We start from the raw sequence: 17,164 nt of genomic DNA, 5'->3' as shown, positions 1-17,164 counted from the left end.
TAGTTTGATTTTCAGGAAGTTTCAAAAGTTTCAAGATATCCGACCTATTCATAAGCTCATTCAAAAATCTTACCCTTTCCTGAGTGTTAGACATGTCAAATCCTAGAAGAGTAGTAACATGATCTCTTACAAGTTTTAACCTTTTTTTCCTTTGTCCAGATCTCTCTGTCAAGTTAACTACATCCCGCATTCGTTTTACTCGTGCTCTTAACCCTATTGGAGTTTCTTTTAAGGTTTTCAATTGATTATTTTCTTGTTTCAAAGACACTATTTTGTTTTCAAGTTCTGTAATTTTTGTTGCATTCAAAGATAAAGTATTTTGAAGATATGTAATATATTCTGCATAATTAATATATGATTGAGATAGTCTTGAACTATAACCAAGTAAGCCATCCACCCCATCACCAACAAATCTAATCAAATCATGTGGTGTGTGAAAAGAAGGATACCTTCCTGTTCTGGGATCCGGTGGATATAGACTTCCATCTGTCCATAGGTCAATATGCTTCTTTCCTTCGTTGTTGCGAAGATGTTGAGCTTCATTCGCACATGAAAGGGGTCTTTGGTAGACACTCCGTGTAGTTGCATACTCTTGGTTGAGCTTGATATTCAAATGAAACTTACGATTAGATGTATCACTCAGTACTAACAGAGCTAAAAATATTAGCAGAGCTATTAGAAGATGAGAGACGCAGAAGAATGAGAATGAGATGTAGCTTGTGAAATTCTTAGAGAAGCAGAGGAGTGAAACTAAGAATAAGCTTGTGAAATTTTTTGGAGAATGGATGAGAGCGCGTTCGGAGGAAATGGTCATTCAAAAGTAAGAGAAATAAGTATTTGCCCACGAAGTCACTAAAAGAGGACAAATTTCGAGACGAGCCATTAAAGAGTAGCATGAAAACGATATATTTTTTTAGATTTTAAAATATGTACTTAGATACGTGTTCAATCACATAGATACGCTTTAAATATCCAAAACGGCCAAATTTGAAACCATTTTGACCGTCAATGTTCTACTAATTAGCAAGTTAGCGAATTCCTTACACAGCCCATTTTGAGACGTTTTTGGCCCTAATGGTATACAAAATATCAAGGAGAAACTTCTTGGATCATCTATATGCTCTTCCAATCTCTGGAGTGCTCTAAGTGTTGACTACACACTCTCATTTCATGCTTGCTGTAAACTTCTGGCCATGAGTTAATGCACTTCAAAAAGTAGGATGAAACGAGATGACATATATATACTGCAGACAAGTTTGTGTGCAGCCCACAAAAGCATGTGGACCATGCTTTTGTATTGCTTTTTGCCCTGCATCTGTTGCATGCGAATTTGAAGAAAATCTCTCTCAATTCAAATAAAAATGAATATCGATCTCACAAGCATGGAATGAGAGCACTGTGGTATGCTACCTTCAGCTCCACAACTACTTAATTTAATTTCCGCTGAGCGAAATTAGCCAATCATCAAGGCATCCCTTAAACCTCCATCCCTCAAGCTTGCATTCAAGCTATTACGCATGGTCCTCCTCCCTAGCCCACCATTACCCTTTCGCATCATGGTAACAAATTCATTGCAATCAATGCGACCATCCTGCAAGAAGAAAATGAAGCCTTTTTATACATAACTCATAAAAACCATACACGATTTACCCCTCAATGTACGATTGAAGAATTTAACTTAACTAGAATGACTTACATTGTCTTGATCCACTTCCCGTATCATCTCATCAATGCGCACGTCCCCCATATTGTGTTCCAGGCAGGCTTGCTGTACTTCATCCACCGTGATATATCCACTACCATCCTTGTCAAAATATGAAAAGGCAGCAAACAGATTCTCCTCACGTTCTATCTTGTTAAGATTAAGAGTTGCTGCAATAAATTCTTTATAGTCTATAGTGCCATTATTGTCCACATCAGCCTCCAAAAAGAAAGGTTCCCCACATCATAATCTTCTTGCACAAATTCATGCAAAAATCAAGGTAGGCATACCACATACATGTTAGAATTGATACAGCTGAGAAAACTTGAAAAATCTCAAAGAAATTTACTCACAGCTTCCATGAGGGCTTGGATTTCAGTGTCTCTAAGAACAGAACCGAGTCTTCTTAAACCATTTTTCAGCTCATCAAATGTAATTGCACCACTGTTATCAGTGTCAATCATTTTAAACATCTCTTTCAATCCAGCAATTTCCTCTTCTGATAGTCTCTCAGCTATGACCTGCACTTTCAGAGGAAATAATATGAACACCAGACCAATCCTTGCAAGGAAGAAACGAAATTCTATTTATACTGCTGAGTCTATGGGCCTGTCTGGAGCCACACCCTCTTCTCTAATCCAAGGATGACCTGGCAAGGCATGAACACCCTTTGCCTTCAAGGATCCAGCTTTACAAAAGGCTGCAAAGGTAGCTGTCAGAAATCAAAAGGGAAGGACAACAGAGGCGTGTGTGTGTGTGTGGGTTGGGGGGGGAAGGAGCAGTGGGAAAGGGAAAAGAGGAGGAAAACAATAAGGAACGAGACAAGCAGGACACACAGAGGGGGGGGGGAGAGGAGAAGGAAGAGGACAAGGGGAAGGAGGAGGAGGAAATGAATTACAAATAGAAACCATGCTACATAGAACTTGATGGGCTGTGTATCTCTTCTCAGGATTTCTAATAAGCATCCTCCTGATCAGGTCTTTTGCACTCTCAGAAATAACAGGCCATGGATCTGATTCAAAGTCCAGATCTCCAACTTGTTCAAAGATCTGATGCTCTGTCTCTGACCAAAAGAAAAATTTCGAAGCATTAAAAACTCACATGGGATATATATACATGCACGCGTGCGCACACGCACAGGTGTGTACATGCGCGAGCATAGAGGCCTATTCCCAATCTTAGCATTATGATTCGAATCACCAAGAAGGATTTACTCGATGAGCACTCACAAAACTTTCATTTGTCGGACTAAAGCCATGGCATCCTACTTTCGCAGCAGCACCTAAAGGTCATATTAAGATGCTTAAAGATACATGATACATCCACTTCAGTATTCATGTGATAACACAGATCAATGTGATGAGACTCAATTTATAGTACTACACGAGAATAGAACTAACATAATCCTTACAATCATCCAACAAAAATATTCGTCACTTCAAAATGCAGCAAAAGAACCAATGACCAAAATATTTCAAAATATTCATCACTTGCTCAAAGTGCATCAAAAGAACCAATGACCCACCTAAAAAGATTTTGAGAAATATGGAGAGAGACTTGTATGTCTGCTAATGCAGCCAAAAGATAGATCAATGGAAATTGTAGATTTATTCCCAAACTTAATGAAACAAACAGGATATGTGAGCATTCATTTCACAAGGGGCCACTCGCAAAACCCAAAAATGGTAAACTTCAGTAAGCACTGGATAGATTTAGATATTATGGCACCCCTGCTAACATCATCAAAGACCAAAACTAGGCACATATCACAAGCCAGGAAGCTCTAGAGATATGAACATTGTAGTGTTAGAAACATGGTTAAATGAAAGATTATAGAGTCAATACAAGATACACAAAAGGAACCCAGATCTCCCTAGGGAAGCTGTGTTAACATTCAAGCTCGACAAACAAAACATTTCTCCCAAAACCAGCTTCTGCACGCCAGAACAGTATATAGCAAATGCCAGAAGAACATATGAACCAAATGCAGATGAATCTCTACACATGTGCGCCCTCTTCATGTTTATCTGCACCCGCCCAAACCGCTTATATCTCCTCGCATGAGGCATCTACTGTAGTTACAAAAAACTGCAGTGTAGGTGCTAAGGTTTATGTCAATGAAATATTCAAGTACAAGAGCTTCATCCGATCCATCTTACCAAACCCTCTGGCCTATGTATATATCAGATAGCATGCACATGTTAACATTTATATCAGCATTTGCATTAATACTATTATTATAGTATATTTGTTCACATCAAATACTCAATGCCATATTCAAACTCAAAGTACAAGAGCTTCGTCTGATCTATGTTACCCCTTAAATTTCAATGCCTCCGTCCTATCTATATATCAAAGCAGCATGCACATATTTGCCTTTATATCTGCATTTTGCATTAACCCCTATTATGACGTTCTATTTGTTCACATATTTATTTCTTTTGCAGTATATTTATATTTGTATTTATTTATTTATTTATTTATTTATTTACATTTGTAATTGCATGTATACACTATTTAGATTTCTTTTGATTATAACCATATATAAATATTACATATGTTTGTATTCATGCGTTTTTTGCTTATGCTTAAACGTCAGAGTTCTGCTTCTGCTTCTGCTTCTGCCTCTGCCTCTGCTTCTGCTTCTACATGTGTTTTTTGCTTGTGATTTTGTTTATCTGACTATGCCTATTTACAAGTGTAGGTAAGCAGGTATGTACAAGCATGAATGTCACAAATCTCCAAATTTATAAAGAAAAAGGTAAACACAAAATGCACTTCTAAAAAATGGACGTTGCCCACAACGCTATATAAACATCAACTCTACCATACATAGCAAAGACTACCTACTATGATGGGCTCCCTCTGTCAACCAAGCGGCCATGCCCCAGGTGAAGTCGCGCTGCAAGTGCTGCAACCGAGCCATGATCCGAAGGGCTCCCAGCCAGGTTCTCTGTGCACTCCAGCAGCTCCAGAGACAGTGAGGTCTCGTCTCAAGTACACCCTCGGAGCAACACCGACAACATCCGTCCATCCTCATTTGCTCCAGCCAGGGGCCAATGGGTAGTCCCCCCTGCGCGACGAGCCAGAACAAGTATGATATCTTCCGGAGTCGAAGGCTGGTCCAGAGACGTGGCCAAAATCTGGACCTCACCTCCTGGGGAACTTGCTGTGCGATCCAGTGCCTCTCGCACGAGGGGGTCCCCTCTGTGGTCTCGAGCTGTAGTCTCCGCCCTATCCGTGTCGTGTACAAGAAGAAAGGCACCTCCTCCACACGCTCGGGAGGACCAGAACCACTCTCCAGGATCCCACTGCACCTCTCGAAGGGGCCGCCCCTCCCAGAGCCATAGGCACCATCGGAGGGCTTCTTGCTCAGTGATGCTGGGGGGATCGATGCACCACTCCTTGCCCAAGCGACCAACTATCCTGACCATCTGCCAATGCAGAGAATCCAAGCCTCCATCCATCTCTGGATCTGACGTGGATAAGAGCTGCAGGAGTCCACCCGGTCCCACCCTGTAGAAGCTCGCACTGTCCCTCTCCCGTCTGAGCATAACCCGCAGGGGGACCCCAGTCCTAGAGAACTGACCAAGCCAAGTGCCGTCGGTCCAGATCTGCAGTGCTGCCCACCACGAATCTGGGATGGCTGCGTCGATCTCTCGCATCCTCTGCCCTGTGCCTTGAATGTGGGAGATGGTTGCCAATCTCTCTTCTGCCCCCTCTGGAAGGCTGCACCATCGACCAAAAGAGCTGGTTGGTCCACTATCCCACTGGGCCCAGGCGATATGAATTCGCTCTCTTAGCATGAGCCCCTCTGCGTCTCGGATCTCTGGATGCCATAAGAGAGGCTGACGCTCGAACTCCTCTCTACAGCGAGGCGGGGCTCGAATGAGTCCACCTGCTAATCTCTGCCATACTCGGCGTAAGCTCCTCATCAGTAGGAAGCCTCTACCTGTGAGGGGGACCTCTGAGAAAAACCAGCGGAGAGACTGCTGCCACTGGCCCTGTCATGTGCACAGTGTGTATCTACCGTGTGCTATACGCATGCAAGACTAGTTTCAAGGCTTGGGGAAGCTTGGAACTAGGCAAGCTGATTGACGAGCTGAGTTAGGGAAATACTAACGGGCGGGCACCCAAATATGGACGGGCGGGTGGCCAAGTGTGGACGCCCGATGACCAGCCAAGAGCCTATAAAAGGGTGGCCAAGGTTAGTTATTGTATTATAGAGAGTCTTGCGAGTTTGTGAGAGCTCTATGGTCCTGGAGCCTGGATCTAGTGCAGACGTGCACCTGCTTTATGCAGCCGAGACCGACAGCAGTCTCGAGGCTCGCGAGGGCAGCTTCGTGGCGGTATGGGACGTCGCGAGGAGGAGATTGGTCGGTACGTCATCCTAGTTAGCTCGGCTCGTGGCTCGGTGGGGACAGCCAAGACTGTGGGCTTGCCCACGGCTGTCATGGTTGGGAGGTGAGTCAGGCCTGCACCCCCTTTGTTGTTTGTTGTTCGTTTGTTTGCAGGATTCGAGTTTCGAACCAAGATCGATCACGAGGGGATCCGTGGGGATTTGACAGTGGTATCAGAGCATACCTCGTGAACGAGCAAGTCGGTAGGTAGAGAAGAAGAGGTCAAAGAACGGTATGTGTTAAAAAAGCTTGCTGTTTTTTCTGTGCATACTGCAGATTTCAGAATAGTATGTGTTTTTTCTTCATCAAAGACACCCATGTTGATGGGAGGTGGTAGTCTAAGTAGGGTTGATTGCTTTGCAAAGAAGAGGCATGTTTGTGTGTGCAGTCATATGCATGAACTGCAGGGAGAGAAACAGAAAAAAAAACGCATGTTTGCTTTTCGTTGTTTTTTGGCGAACGAGAGAGAGAGAGAGAGAGAAAAGGTCGCCGGCTCCGGTGCACGTATACAGGCGCTGGTGCGCAGGCTGGCAAGTGCAGTCGGCCAAGTATACGCATGCGCACACGAACGTGTGCAAGACCAGTGCTCAGGCGACACGTAGTCAGGTGGCTAGTTCAGCGTAGCACAGCGCAGGCAAACGGCCATGCCTAGGCGCAGGCGGCCACGCTGTGTGCAGCGCGGACAGGCAGGCTGGCGCAGGCAGGTAGCCACGGTCACCTGCGCGAAGGCAGCGCCGACAGGACACGCAGGCGCCCGGCAGGCGACGTCAGCAGCTGGCGACGGCAACTCCAACCGGCAGCTAATCCAAGCGCCGGCAGCTCACCGACGGACTAATCCAGGAGGGAAGCGAAAAAAAAAACACAAGGAAAGCATTCGGTTTTTTTTAGTGCTTTCGTTTTTTTTTTGGGAGTTTAAATTTTTTTCTTTTTTAAAAGGTTTAAAAGTCCTCTCCTCTCCAAGGTTTCAAGGTGTTTATTTTTTTTTAAAGACTATAGAATATATATATCCATATATATATATATATTAATATATATATATATATTTATTCAAGAAAAAAAAAACACAAAAGCTCAAGCAAAAGCTAAGCCTAGCTTTTGGAGATTTTTTTGGCTTTTGGGAAACCTTTATAAACCCCCTCAAGTGGGCTTCTTGCCACACATCTCTGAAGTTCTCAAGTTTTCAAGCTCGAGTTCGCTCGCACTTTCATTGTGCAAAGATCAAATTTTCTCTCCACGTACCCTCTTCACGATGTCGACCCAAGAATCTGAGTTGGAGCCCCTCGTGGAACGCGAAGGCTTGCCGGCTACGGAAGGTACCGATGCCGATCTTTTTGACGATTTTGTGTCAAAATCAGATTTCCAAGAGTTCAAAGTAGCTCTCGAAGCTTCTTCGACGGAACGTCACGCACAAATCGCAGCTCAGATGCAAGCTTTGCAGAACTCCATCGCTCTATTGACCACTATACCCTCTCTACTTTCTCGGGTATGGATACCTTGGCTTCAGCTTTAGGCCCCAACATTACTCCGGAACCGTTCGGGGGCGAGCAAAAGCAGCGAACCAAGGAGATCGTGGACACGTGGCTACATAAGTGGCGAGTTCACTTTCAGTTTCATCCATATGATGATGGAAAGAAGATCCAGTTAGCAGCAGATTTCCTGTCTGGCAAAGCTTTGCTTTGGTGGAAGAAACTCAACCCTAAGCCAACGACTTGGACACAATTTGAAGACGTTTTCAAGAAAGAATTCCTCAAGAAAGAGGATGATTACGATGTTGTTGCCCGGTTTTCAGCTTTGAACATGACCTCGCAGCACCTCACTTATGAGGTCTACCTCCAAAAGTTTCGTGACTTGTAGATGAAAGCTACAAAGATGGATCCCACTACTCTCTTGGGGTTTTTCGTAGCTGGTTTACCAGACTCGTACCGATTACAGGTTAAAAATAACAAATGTAAAACTTTGGATGAGGCCATTCATTCAGCTCGTATCTATGACGAGACGATGGTCTCTTCCAAGTCGAAACCCGTTACCGAGCAGGGGAACAAGCATAAAAGGAAGTTCTCTGCACCTATGGCTAACAAGACAGAAGGAAAGTCTTCAGTCCAACCTTCGAAGAATTCAAGTTCGACACCAGCGAAGAAAAAACGACTCCTTAGGGCTTTAAAGCTCAAGAAGGAAGGACATTGTTTTATCTGCGAAGAAAAAGGACACATGCGTAACGAGTGCCCGAAGCAAAAGGGTACCAAGTCAAACGCAGGACCCAAGCCAAAGGCAGCTAACCAGTTGTCTTTGACAGGTACGTCAATTACTGTACTTTCTCGCCCTAGTACTTGTTCTGATTGTCTGTTCAATTCTAAGATATTTGGCATGCATGATCTTCTCCGAGTTTATGGAGAAGTGAAGGGCCATAAAATTCACATTCTTTTAGATCCTGGCAGTTCGCATAATTTTGTTAACTACAAACTTGTGCAGAAATTGAGTCTTGATACAACACTCAGCGACCATACCTATGAGGTACGTCTACCTGCGGGCAGACAAGTTTCGGATCGCAAGGTGGAGATGCTTCCAATCCAGATTCAGGACTACAAAGATACTCTGGAATGCTATGTTATGCATCTGGAAAATGTAGACTTGTTATTAGGGATTGAGTGGTTTAAGACTCTTGAAGTCCAGATAGATTGGTCTAGTCATAGTTTTTCTTTTCAGCATAGTAGGGACACCAAGTATAGTATTTTAGGTGATTGTATTCATCCCTCTCAGGGACCTCTTGTAAATACAATTGATTTTGGAAATATAATGAATTCTTCTTTGTATACCGCTTTCCATTGTGTATTGATTCCACTTTTCTCTTTTCTCATCCCTTCCATGGATGTAAATGAATTAAGTGTGTTTGAAAGCAAAGAATTACAGAAGATACTTGATTCATTTCAAGATGTATTTCCTAAGGAACTGCCATCGGGTTTACCACCTGAACGGGCAGTAGATCATCGTATTGACTTGATCCCTGGTGCTCATCCTGTCAATATTCCACCTTACAGGATGAGCCAAGCTGAGGAAGATGAGTTGGCTAAACAACTCGCAGATTATTTGAGGATGGGCCAAATCCGTCCAAGTAAATCACCTTGGGGTGCACCTGTGTTGCTTAGGAGAAAGAAGGACAATTCTTGGAGAATGTGTGTAGATTACAAGAGATTGAACAAGCTGACCATTAAGAACCGTTATCCTCTCCCTAGATCAGATGACCTGATTGACCGGTTAGCAGGAGCGAAATATTTCACGAAGATATACGAGTTTTTTTTTTTTTCCGAGAAAAGATCCTTTCATTAGTTATGTAAAAAAAAACGCCCGTAGGGCTACAAAAGAGATCTCTCCTGCTCCTAACAGAGAGAAGAGCAGTGAATACATCATGGCAGCCCGGGAGACTCTCCCTAGGTGCTGCAAAATACAAGCATCAGTCTAAAGGACTGAGCGGCTAAATCATACAATGGGGGGGGGGAAGAGCCAAACAGGTGGCCTGTAGTGCCAACGGGGGGATCCCGTGTGTAGGGTGTAGAACGGGCCGCAGCGCCAAGTGGTATGAAAGGCCTGGCGTCGTAAAATCGCCTCATCCGAGTCTCCCCGGATGCGGTCGTACTGTCCTCGCAGGGTGTGGATCAACTCCTGCCAAATCCCCCGAACAGTCTCTGCTGGTGGCTCTAATCTCCCCTCAAAGGCCGTGAAGCACCGGGCCCTCCAGGTGAACCAGATGGTGAGGCTGCTGAGGAGCTCCCATCGTAAATCCCTCTCCTGTGTCCAGCTGTCGGACGAGAAATCCGGTGCCGGAACCAGGCGAGGCTGGCCCCTAATAAATCTGATGGCATGACTGCCCTGCTCCATCTCATAGCCCATAGCAGGCCCTGACGAAGTCGACCAAGCAGCGGCACCCCACGTAAACATACCCTCTGGAGAGAGGGGGGCTAGAATACGCAGCATCCGCAGCCAAATCTGTTGTGCCTGAGGGCAGTCCCAAAGGCAATGTCTCTGTGTCTCCATAGGGTGGCCGCATCGGACGCAGGCCGCCGGAAGACCGCTATAAACAAGCCAAGTGCCAACTGCTGAGCCCCTGTGGGCGACCAGCCACTGAAAAGCCGAGATCCTGCGGGCCTGTCGACTAGCCCAGAGTCGAGCCCAGAAATCCTCCAGGAACTCCTGTGATAGTCCCTGCAATCGCCAATGCCCCGCTGCCGCTGGAGAAACCGTCCTCCTCGCCGTCAAAATATGCCGTCCCAGCCGAACAGTATACTGGAAAAATGTGATCTCTGTGGCCTCAAGGGATGCATAAGGATCATGCCACTCGTACTCTCCGGGGTCCCACTGTAGCCGGGCCAAGGGGCGCGCTGCATATGCCCATATACGCCAATCCGGGAGCACGTCAGCAGGGTCGGGGTCAATATGCCACTTCCGAGAAGCGACAGCCACAACCCGAATCCTCTGAAAGGTGCACTCTGCAACCAAAGGCGACTCCACCTCCACTCTCTGGAGTCGGCCCTCATCCTGAATCTCATAATAGAGGCATCTGCCATCCTCAGTGCTAGCTCTGACTGCAATCAGGATCTCCAACTGTGTGAAGGCACCCATCCACCGTGGGGCCACTGGCTCGAGAGGTGTGAACCACTCCTCTGAAAGTGCCTCCTGAATATCATCCCTCATAATCAACCCCCCTCTGAAGTGACTCAGCCTCTCCACCTGGGTCTCCTCTGGTAGACTGCAGAAAGCCTGCCAGTCTCCAAAACTACGAGCTGGGCCTGCCGCTAAAGGTCCCCAGGCTAGACGAGGCCGAGAACCCAGCATATGACCCTGCTCTGTACGAACCGCTGGGCTCCAGATGAGCGGCTGCCTGGCCCGCTCCTCAACACAAGACGGAGGCCGCTGAGAGAGCCCCGGTCTCAGCAGCTCCCAAGCTCTCAGGATACTCAAAGCAAATCTGTCCTCCCATCCTCTACTGAGGCCTGTCCTCCTCATCTCTATGAATATCCAGCGAATCTCTGGTGCCCAAGTACCCCCTGCAGGAGGCGCCCGGGCCTGCAATCGCTGCAAGAGGAGCTCTTTCCAAGGCTCAGCGCCTGGAAGCAACCCCCGAACAATAAGCTTCCCCAATAAGGCTCTACTCTGATCGACTGGATCTATAATGCCCAAACCGCCCTGAGCCAGCGGGAGTGTAATAACTGCCCATGCAACCTTTGCCCGAGCTGGCTGACCGTCCCGCCCAGACCACAGAAAGTTCCTGATCAGCCTCTGTACCTGGCTGATGCAAGAGCTCGAAAAAATCCAGCAAGACGTAATGTACCACATGGTCGCTAACAGCACCTGATTTGCCACCACCACCCTCCCAGCCAAGGATAGTCGAGCTGTACTCCAATACAATAGCTTCTTCCGAATGCTCAGAAGAAGCGGGGCAATCTGCTGCTCAGGTGACAAATCGAGGCCAATCTGGCATCCCAAATACCGCACTGCTGTGCCGGGAGGAATCCATCTAAAACCGGGGTCCGGACTCCATGCCGGAGTGGGAGCACTACTGATCCAAAAGGCCACTGTCTTGCGCCAATTGATCAATGCTCCCGAAGCTGCACTAAAAACCTGGAGCGACTGCTCTGCCCGAATAAGATTGGCCTCTTGGCCATGCAAAAATAAGCCCGTGTCGTCTGCAAACTCAGCATCAAGCAAATCCTCCCCCCGGACTGGGAGCTGAAGTCCTCTCAAACCAACCTCCTCTGCCGTCAAATACATACTCATAGCCTCCGCAAAGAAGAGAAAAAGGAAAGGGGCGAGAGGACACCCCTGACGGACTGATCTGGTCAGCTCAAAACTCGGCCCCCGACCTCCTGCAATCAGCACCTGGCTGCGAGCTGTGGAATACAAAGCTGCCACCCCTCTGATCCATCCTGGCTCAAAGCCCAGGCGTAGCATAGTGCCCTCTAAGAATCCCCAATCAACTCTATCGTATGCCTTCTCAAAATCGAGAAGCATCACGACCAAGTCCTCGCCAAGAAACCTAGCTCGGGCCGTCGCCTCCCAGAAAGTAAAGATGTTGTCAAGGATACTGCGCTCCTTGACAAATCCTGTCTGAGTAGCATGAATCAACTCCCCCAGAAAGGGCTGGATCCTCAAACTCAAGGCCTTTGCCAAGACCTTGTATACAGTATTGAGGATCGTAATAGGCCTCCAATGCCGAATGTCATCCGATACTCCCTCCCCCTTGGGGATAAGATAGATCAAGCCCTCTGAAAAGCTCTGCGGCATCACCCCAGTGTCCAAAACATGCTGAAAGCCCCTGCGGAGGCCTGGCCCCAAAAGGTCCCAATAGCGCATAAAAAAGGCCGGCGTCAGTCCGTCCTCCCCTGGGCAACTATGTCGCGGCAGGACCCTCAAGGCCTCGGCAAGCTCAATCTCTGACAGAGGCGCACCTAGAACTGTGCGCATATGGTCTGTGACCCTCCTCTGCACATGGGCCCACACAGTCTGTCTGCATACATCTCGATCCTCAGTGGCTGGCTCCGCTGAAAGCAAGTCACGATAAAAAGCAGTGGCAATGGCTCTGATCTCCCCGAGCTCAGTAGCTATCGATCCATCCGGTCTAGCAAGCTGGCGAACCCCTGCTCGCGCATGACGGGGTCCAGTGATCTCAAAAAACTCCCCAGTCACTCTATCACCAAGCTGCGTCCACTGAGAGGCCTGACGACGATAGTAAAACTCATGTCTCTGCTCCTCTGCCTCTCTAACCTCCTGGCGTGCCTGGCTCAGCTGGGACGCCACCCACTCACATGCAGGCTGCTGCTCCTGAAGGCGCTGTAGCGAAGCAAGGCTGCGTCTCAGCCGTTGCTCCCGCTCGCGAATCTCTCCCAGTCGTGTCAAAGCTGCAGCGTGCAGAAAAGAGCTAAGATCAATGAGTCCCTGGGCACACTGGCCCGCTGCATCCTGGTCAGAGCACTGACTATCATGCCAGATCCTCTCAATGTCCTCAGCGAGACTGGGGTCTGCAAGTACCCTCTCTGGGATCCTCAACTGCAAGCTGGGCTCCCGTGTCCCCTCCTCCAAAGTCAGTATAACTGGCGCATGATCTGAAAATGAGGTGCCAGCAAGAATGCCGACGGAGCCCCCTCGCTCCCCCAACCAATCGCCCACATAAAAGCGATCAATCCGAGATAGATTAGTCTCTCCCTGCCGGCGATCCGACCGAGAGAAACTAAGACTGTCCTGAGACCGGGAGAAAGCCCCATGCTGCCATGCATCAGTGATCCTCAGTGTCATACAAAACCGGTCCCAAGCTGCAAGCTCCGTGCCGTGCACTGTAACATGACTGCCTCCCACCCTATCTGCCGGGTCCTCAAGCATGTTGAAGTCTCCCCCAACACACCAATGTGCGGCCTCTGGCAATGCATCTGTAACCTGAGTCCAGAACTCTGCTCTGGCACTAGCATGATTGGGCGCATAGATGTTGAGCACACCCAATAGCTCATCATGCATCCTCAGAATGACATACTGTGCTCTACCAGGCACAATGATCCCACGGTCCACAATGGCCTGCCGCCTTGCATCTGCAATAACCATGCATACTCCTCCCTGTCCACCCAACGGACCAAACCCTGCAGACCAGAAAGTGTCCCATCTACCAGGCATCACCGAACCATATCTCCGGATCCTGCTCTCACCCAAGTGGTGCTCCTGCATCATCAGAATGTCAATGCTGCCACCAACCAGACATCTCTGTAGCTCCTGCCTCAAGCAGCCTCGATAGCGTATAAAGTGTGCTCCGCCAAGGCCCTGTACATTCCATGAGATGATCCTCATGGATGTCCTACTGAGGTGGATGCTGTCTCAGCCGTACGGCGGGCCTTCGCAAGCGGCTTGGATGGAGAGTAGTCCCCATCCGAGCGGCTGCGAGTCTGCCCACCCGGTGTACTGCAAGAATCCCGGATCAGGCGCCAGTGGCTGTGACCCATGGCGACTGCCTCCTGCTCTGACATAGTAACCTCGTGAATGCTCACATATCCTGGGTCGCGCGCCAAATCTGCAACTATGCGCACGACCAAATGCCGAATCCCGGATGTATCCACACCCCCGGGATCCAAGACAAAATGAGCCAACTCCCAAAGTCGGCCTAGCACATCGGTAACCTCCAAATCGCTCATGTGATGTGAAAACTCAACTGCCTGAGTCTTCAACGTGCTGAGAGCGAGCTCTAGAGTCCACTCCCGGTCACAAGGTCCACATAGAGGGAACGAGAAGGCCACTGCTGAGTCTAGTGCCTCCTCCCCGCGGGCCGGAGGTATCACTACATGCACTCGGATGGGTGCTGGCTCATGGGGGCCCTCTGCTCCAAAAAGTCGTGTGAAGGTATAATCAAACGCCGCCGAGCGCTGTCGAATGCCGAGGCGACTCAGCCGACTACGAATAGATGAAATCCGTGAGGCCCTAATCGGCATAGGTCTCCTCTGTGATGCTCGAGCGAGGTCAGTGCTCAGCGCCCTCCGGACTGCAGGTGAGCGCCAGGGAGCTGCCAGGACCTCCCGGGAAGGCGAGGCGGGCGGAGGGGGAGGAGGGGGAGGCGAGGGAGGAGGAGAGGGAGCCGCTGCCGAGACCGGAGCGGGGGCGGGAGGAGGCGATGGTGGAAGCGAGGCGGTGGGAGGGGATGGGTGTGGGGGAGGTGAAGGAGGGGGAGCTGGCATCTCCTGGTCCTCGGTCGCTGCAGGGGTCTCCTCCTGAAGGGGAGCAAATCTGTTCCTCACGGGAACCCAGTGAGGCTGAGACTGTGGCTGCTGCTGCAGCGGTACCTGGGCGTGCTGCTGTGGCTGTCTCCCTCGACGGCGCCCCTGTCCAGGCTGCCACTCCGAGGTCTCTGTGGCCTGAGCAGGTGTCCCTGAGGCAGCCTGCCGAGCCGAATCTGTGGGCGGGCCATCCGTGGCCTGCTGCTGTGGTGAGGGCCGAGGTCTCCTGCGAGGGCAGGCCTTGGCCAAATGACCGACCTGCCTGCAAATGAAGCACTGGTTCGGGAGCCCCGAGAACTCCACTCTCTGATCTATCCACCCCCCCCCTATCCTAGGTAGCTGAATGACCTTAGGAAGGGAGGAGATGTCAGATACTAACACTCTGACCGAAGGTAGCCCAGCTGCTCTGGCCACCACTGAAGCTGCTGAGGGGCCCGTCTCAAGAACCGAGCCCACCAGTGCTCCGAGCCTGGAGAGGAGCGGAAGATACTCCCGGCGGAGACCAGGGAAACAAACTGTAATATGGAAGAGGCGCTCTCCCTGCTCCGCCGCAGCTGGGTCAAATCCATGCTGCCAAGGCCTGAAGAAAGCCCGAGCACCCCTGATATCCAGAGGACTCATGGCAAGGACCTTGGCAACGCTCTGGGCGGCCTCGAACTCGATCTGATAATGTCCCCGGCCCAAGAGCTGTACATCAAGGATCTTGCCCACATCTGCAAGAAGGCGAGCCTGAAGTAGATCCCTGATCTCCCCTCTGCTGGGGCGAGTGCCGACTATACGGCAGATGGTGGAGTGAGCCTGAAGGCGTTCCACCTCTGCGGTGAGGCTCGCTTCCTCTTCCGGCGAAAGAGAAAGCCTGATGGGGAGGACCTCGGTGGCGGGCGAGGGGGCTGCGGAAGAGTCCCTCTGAGACGAGGCGGGAGGAGTCTCCATCAGAGTCTGAAGCTCAAGCGAAGGCGAGGCGAAAGCGGAAAACCTGCAAGAAGCGGGCTGCACACCAAGAGGCGGAAGGACGGAAGACGAAGAGGGAAAAAAACAAAAACCCCCAAGGGGTGAAAAGCAGGGCAGGGGGGGGGCGGCGAAAAGAGGAGAGGCCCAGAGGGGGGGGCGGCGACAACGCGAGGAGGAGGGAGGCGGGGCGCTGCTGAATGGGGGCGGCGAGAGCAGGCGAAGAGGCGGGGGGGCGACCAGGCGGCAGCGGGGGGGGGGATGACAACAGGCGGAGCGGGGGGGGGATGGCGAGCAGGCGGCAGCGGGGGGGAACAGGCGGCAGCGGGGGGGTGAGGCGAACAGGCGGCAGCGGGGGGGGGGGTGGCGAAATGGCGAAGAGGGGGGCGCAGCAGCGAGGAAGGAGGGGGGGGCGGCGCAGCAGCGAGGAAGGAGAGGGGGGGCGCAGCGGCGAGCAGAGGGAAGCACGCGGGGGGCGGAAGGAGAACAGGCGCGAGGAGGGGGGGGGAGCGGGGGTGCGCAGAGCAGGGTGAGGCGGGGAGCTTCAGCGAGCGGGTACAATTCTCTTCCGAAGATATACGAGTTTCTTGTATTACCTTTTGGGTTAACCAATGCTCCAGCCACTTTCCAGCAAATGATGAACGATCTTTTTCGTGAACATTAGGGGAAATTTGTGGTGGTGTTCCTGGATGATATTTTGATATATAGTCGTACTCTTGAGGATCATGTCAGACACCTCACGATTGTCTTATCTATTTTATGACAGAATCGCCTATATGCTAAGTTAAGTAAATGTGAGTTCTTTATGACCGATATCATTTACTTGGGACACAAGATCACTAGAGATGGATTGAGCATTGACTATGACCGAGTTCAGAAGGTTTTGGACTGGCCTATACCGCGAACAATGAAACAACTTCGTTCTTTTCTTGGTTTTGTTGTTTTTCTTCGGAAATCTGTACGGGAGTACTCTCAGCTCACACTACCGATGACCGACTTATTGAAAGGTCGTGGACGTAAGTCAAATCAACCTATCACTTGGAATAACGATTTGGATATGGCCTTCAGACTTTTGAAAGATAAAGTCAAGGAAGCACCTATCTTAGCATTGCCTGATCCTAGTCGGTCTTATGTTCTTGAAACTGATGCCAGTGACTATGCTATCGGGGCTGCTTTATTTCAAGATGGTAGACCAGTTGCTTTTAAAAGTAAAAAGCTAGACGACACTCAATCTCGTTGGCCAATCCTTGAGAAGGAGCTTTATGCTGTGATTCATGCTCTCAAGGTTTAGAGACATTATTTATATGGCTCCAAGTTTGTGGTATTGACTGATCATCAGTCAATCAAGTATGTGTGTGATGCGGATGATTTGA

General features: G+C 49.5%; 1 protein-coding gene across 5 annotated transcripts; it reads right to left on the bottom strand.

The window, feature by feature from the left end:
- Nucleotides 1-1,109: 1,109 nt before the first annotated feature.
- Nucleotides 1,110-6,993, bottom strand: LOC147605338 (calcium-dependent protein kinase 4-like). Of its 5 annotated transcripts, XM_086793295.1 has the most exons (5): nucleotides 2,601-6,993; nucleotides 2,328-2,402; nucleotides 2,056-2,223; nucleotides 1,697-1,921; nucleotides 1,110-1,591 (listed from the first exon to the last, which is right to left on the bottom strand). In XM_086793295.1, the coding sequence occupies exons 2-5, from the start codon at nucleotides 2,361-2,363 to the stop codon at nucleotides 1,454-1,456; spliced, it is 567 nt and encodes a 188-aa protein (XP_086649421.1). In that variant the 5' UTR covers nucleotides 2,364-2,402; nucleotides 2,601-6,993; the 3' UTR covers nucleotides 1,110-1,453. The 5 variants fall into 5 exon arrangements, 3 of the variants coding, with proteins under 3 accessions (XP_086649421.1, XP_086649422.1, XP_086649423.1); XM_086793296.1 differs by having other exon boundaries at nucleotides 2,328-6,993; XM_086793297.1 differs by lacking the exon at nucleotides 2,328-2,402 and having other exon boundaries at nucleotides 4,553-6,993.
- Nucleotides 6,994-17,164: the final 10,171 nt, after the last annotated feature.

Source organism: Cibotium barometz, chromosome 59, assembly GCF_041138505.1.
Source record: "Cibotium barometz isolate CiBa-2024 chromosome 59, ASM4113850v1, whole genome shotgun sequence".
NCBI classification, from domain to species: Eukaryota; Viridiplantae; Streptophyta; class Polypodiopsida; order Cyatheales; family Cibotiaceae; genus Cibotium; species Cibotium barometz.
The sequence above is the reverse complement of the archived record's forward strand: the minus strand, read 5'-3'. Positions and strand labels throughout refer to the sequence as shown.